The 4,951-nt window shown below is 37.5% G+C and overlaps 1 protein-coding gene across 1 annotated transcript in view; it reads left to right on the plus strand.

Moving 5' to 3' along the window:
• Positions 1-2,632, plus strand: part of LOC107589275 (zinc finger protein 708) — a 6,250-nt gene extending 3,618 nt beyond the window's left edge. The window contains exon 4 of the mRNA XM_016277672.1: positions 899-2,632. Within this exon, the coding sequence (XP_016133158.1) occupies positions 899-2,355 (1,457 nt within the window). The 3' untranslated portion in view covers positions 2,356-2,632. The remainder of the gene's footprint in view (positions 1-898) is intronic.
• Positions 2,633-4,951: the final 2,319 nt, after the last annotated feature.

The raw sequence follows: 4,951 nt of genomic DNA on the forward strand, positions 1-4,951 counted from the left end.
TATACACAAAATAATGTTCTTTTTAGCAGCATCATTTGACCCCTTTAAATGTTATGCCCACCAAAGCTGCATTTATGTGATCAAAAATACCGTAAAAAAAATATATAAAAATATTATTACAATTTAATTTTCTATTTTTATTTTTTAATTACTTTTTAATTTCAGTTTTAAATGGTTTATTCCTGTCACGGCAAAGCTAAATTTTCAGCAGCCATTACTCAATACTTTTTTGAAAACTGATAGATTTATTTCAGGAGTTTTGGGGAATAGAAAGTTAACAAAACAGCATTTATTTAAAAGGGGTCATATGATGCTATTTTAAAGATCATTATTTTGTGTATTTGGTGTAATTTCAGTTTTAAATGGTTTATTCCTGTCACGGCAAAGCTAAATTTTCAGCAGCCATTACTCAATACTTTTTTGAAAACTGATAGATTTATTTCTATTTGGGGAATAGATTCCGCTGATTCGGAAGCGCCAGATTGTCATAGCAAAGTCGGAATTGACCCTTTTATTTATTTATTTTTTTTTAGAAATAGCCTTTGTGCAAAGCCAGCCTTGTTATCTTGTAGCATTATTAATGTATTCATTTCCACTTTATCTGGTCAATTTAATGTGGTCTTATTTAATAAAAGTATAAATTAAAAATAAATAATAAAAAACACACTGACCCCAAATTTGTAAATGGTAGTGTATGTAAAACTGTCATGTATATGATTTTAATATTTATTTAAAAAGTCATTTTTTTTATTGTTAATTTATGTAAAATGCAATGAGTGAAAAATTACTGGGTGCACCCATAATGACCAATATTTTCAAATTAAAAAAAAAGTATAATTATTTTAATTACATTTTTCAGTCTGTTTCTCTTAAACACTCTGTTTTCTTCCCCTCACAGAAATTCTCCAAAGTAACTTGGACAACGAAGACGTATCTTGTGCTGTTTTGGAAAGCAGTCCGTATGTGACCGAATCATTTGTGCAAGGTTTAAATATTACCATCGAAAACACAGACAACCAGCCCAACACCACACCTAACACGGATATGATAAAGCAGTCGAATGATGGTTTGTTCCGATGCAAAACATGCGGGAAGTGTTTTGAACTGAGGTGGAAGTTCATTAACCACGTTCGGGCTCATGTGAAACATTACAAATGTTCGCACTGCGATAAGCGCTTTACTATGAGAAGCTGCCTCATCAGACACGCAGCGATGCACACTGGAGCTCAGCTATTCAAATGTGATATATGTTCCAAGTCTTTTGTATTTCAGGCCTCCCTGGAAAAGCACAAGCGTCTTCATACGGCAGAAAAGACGGTTACTTGTCCAAACTGTCAGAAGATTTTTCCCGGCAAGCGTTCGTTCGGCAGACACAGATGCAAAGCAGTCGAAACGCTCTACAACTGTCCCGTATGTGACAAGCAGTTCAAAATAAAACAAAACATGCTTGACCACCAAACACTGCACAACGGCGAGAAGCCCTACTGTTGCGAGATATGTGGCGCTTTTTATAGCTGCGAGCGATATTTGAAAAATCACCAGAAGAGTCACATCGAGAAAACCTTCGACTATCCGTGCAAAGTCTGCGACAAGCGGTTCAGCGCTCGCAAACATTTGCAAGCGCATATGCTCGTGCACACAAGGGAAAAGCGATACGCTTGCGACGTATGCGAGAAGAAGTTCGCCACCACTGGAAACCTCAACAGGCACAAAGCCGGTCACACGGGAGTGAAGCTGTACGGCTGTCCGATATGTTTGAAAAGGTACACCACAGCGTACGCCCTGAAGATGCACATGCACAAACACACTTCAAGCAAACCGTTTCTTTGCGACGTTTGCGGTAAGGGATTTACCAGTTCAGACTACATGAAAAGGCACAAGCGAATCATTCACGCAGGAAGAAGGGATTGTGTGTGTTCGATCTGTAATAAGGCCTTCATATTCCCCAGTTCTCTTAATCAGCACATGCTTGTACATACAGGAGAGAAGCATCACGAGCGACTGGTCAGTCCTTTGTTGAAGAAGTTCAGTTGCGATCATTGTCAAAAGAAGTTCTACTCACAAGCCGCCCTTACAGTACACCAGAGGGTTCACACGAAGGAAAAGCCCTATAGTTGCGAGGTTTGTGGAAAGAGGTTTGGGTATTCCAGCAGTATTCAGATGCACATGAGAATCCATACGGGGGAGAGACCTTTTGGTTGTGATGTTTGTGGTAAGACGTTCAATCAGGCTGTGCATCTGAGGACCCATCAGCGAGTGCACACCGGTCTGAAGTCGTTTAGTTGTGAGAGCTGTGGGAAGAAGTTTGTGGATCATAGAAATCTTAAACAACATAAATGTAAATACGCCATGTAAATTCTTACATATTTGCAAGATCAAAGGTTACAATGAATTAAACACTGCATCTTTTTTTCAGGGCTGCTTGAAATGGTTTCTGTAATGCATAGATAGCATTATGTTCATAGCTAATGATCTGTAGTCTTATTTGGCAAGCTGAATGAATTGAATGAAGAGTTTGTATGCTTCGGTATTTTTAATTGTGTAAACAATTATATTTTCAAACCTAGACTGGGAACCAATGCTTGTGTGTGACGGCAATAAAAACATCATGAAGAACTACTTCTGTCTTTTTCCCCCCATTAAATATATTTTTAAACCATTTTCATTGAATTAAAGTAAATTCAACAATAATATTATATATATATATATATATATATATATATATATATATATAATTTTTAATTTTGGTTAGTTTTTAACAAGAACTTATTTGTTAGAATTAAAAAAAAAGAATAATAATGAAGGTTTTTGACAGTACCAGTGTTCATTTCATTGACTATTAATTTTCTTCATGATGTTCATCAACGACATTTTTTTTTCACTGACGACAACTAGACTATAACAAACAAACTTTTTAAATGACAAACTATGACGAAAATATATTGACATTTTCACCAACGAATAAAAATGAGACACAAATGTTGGGGAGGGATGATTTTGGAAGAGATTCATTAAATTTCAGAACGAATCTGCTGCGTAGTTAGGAGGTTAGATGTGTACATATGAACCGGCGGGACATAAGCTGAAATAAACTTGCTGCACGTCACATAAAATGTTAAAAAATGTCAATATGTGGGAGTAAGAGAAGAGCAGACGGATAAATCTGACGACGCAAGAAAGAACTAATTTCGGTCCAGTTTTCTGAGCGCAGACACAAGCATATACACGCACCGAAACGTGTCTCACAGCGCGCGAGTAGGCCTACTCTTTCACGTCGCATGAACGGAGAATTACACACACAATTGTCTAATTGTTTTGAGTATTCATGTAAATGCAGTTCGTTTCTACATATATGAACATGATGGTTAAGAGATCACAGTAGTTATTTTGAATTTCCCAAGTTATTGAATAAAGGACATAAATAGAAATATTTTAAACCGTTAACTCTTCACTAGTCTAGCCATTTGATCTCAGTATATTTTAGTGCAGTGCTTCGCTCCACCACCAGGAGGTGTAATACCCCAGAGAATAAGTGAAATCTGACTCTTGTGCTCCTGCTGCCAGTAGGATGTCCATTGTACTTTTACACTATTTCCCTTGTGCAGTGGTGAGTCTTGAAGTAAAACGGGATCATTGATCCTATACTCTCCCGCTGTTTGAAAAATGTTACTTTTTTAAAAAAAGTTCTGATGTCAGGAAAAACTACTGCTTGTTTTATTTTTTGCGGGTAGACAAGTTTCCTTGAAGCTCACAGTGCTTTGGCTGGTGATAGAATGTCACACTGCTAGTCATACAGTGAAGGGAAATTACATTTACAATGGGCTGTTTCCTCCAGCTCACCATGTATCACTTTAGATTTTGGCAGTTCGCTAGACAATACTGCCAATCTTGCTGAAAAGAACCGCAGAGCTCTGTCCTGCAAGCCTGACAGCAGTGAACTCTGGAATCGGATTCCTCAATGAGGAAATGGACAGTAGTGCGAGAACCTTACATCTGCTGAAATCAGCTCCACTGTCCCTCCTGATTGCTCTGAAACTCTTATCTTTGAGCTATAAGAGTCTTGTCTTAGTGTAGTCATATGATACACCCTGTTTTAGTTTTTGAAGCGAGCCTAGTGGTTTTTTTTTTTTTTTTTTCGAGGGATTGGGCCAGATTCCCGTGGCTGCGTTAACACTGAGGTGATTGTAAATGTCAGGCTTAAGTGTTCTTTCTGCATTCTCAGAGCTGTTTTTTTTCTGTGGGTAGTGTTGAGCTGGTGAAACACACAGGCATGAGCTCATTGCAGCTGACAGAGTGAATCCAGATGGATAAAGCAGTGATACTAGAAGGATGCGTGTTCACAATATTTTCTGTACCCAAGTCCAGAGTTTTCTTTGTCTTGGTATCTTATGTTTTCCCATCAGCCCTTTCCCTCTGTATTTAAGGGCTATTGGGGAGATCGTGAACTGTGTGTGACTATAATTAACTGTCAGCTGTTTTAAATTAATATAGATCCATTGGGGCGTAGAAACAAATGGTGATTGATCGTTGGCCCCGGAACCCAAGGAGTGATTGATTCAGTGTGGTGCTGAATTTAGTATAATCTCCAAAAAAGCATTTGTACATTTGTCGTTTATTTTTCCTGAACAAATGTTAGGCTAAATCTTAAACGAGTGAGATCTTGTTTTTCTTCAGATTATTGCATCGTGTTGACGAAGCCTTTTGTTTAGTGTTGCTGCAGTTGCAGTGGAGCGGTTGGTCCTATAAGCAACATGAGATGATCTGAACTGAGCTGACATTAAAAGTCTTGGACTTGCTTGTATTTCATCTATGTTGGATTTGTTCATGTTATCCTCATGGGACCCAAAAAAAAAGCATTTGGAATTTAAAGTGTTTTTTTTTCTCATGACATTTATAGTGTTTGGAGAAATATATGACTGTTTCAAGAGACTAATGACAAAAATTAAAACAA

The sequence above is a fragment of the Sinocyclocheilus grahami genome, unplaced genomic scaffold (genome assembly GCF_001515645.1).
Source record: "Sinocyclocheilus grahami isolate Dianchi unplaced genomic scaffold, SAMN03320097.WGS_v1.1 scaffold114.1, whole genome shotgun sequence".
NCBI lineage: Eukaryota > Metazoa > Chordata > Actinopteri > Cypriniformes > Cyprinidae > Sinocyclocheilus > Sinocyclocheilus grahami.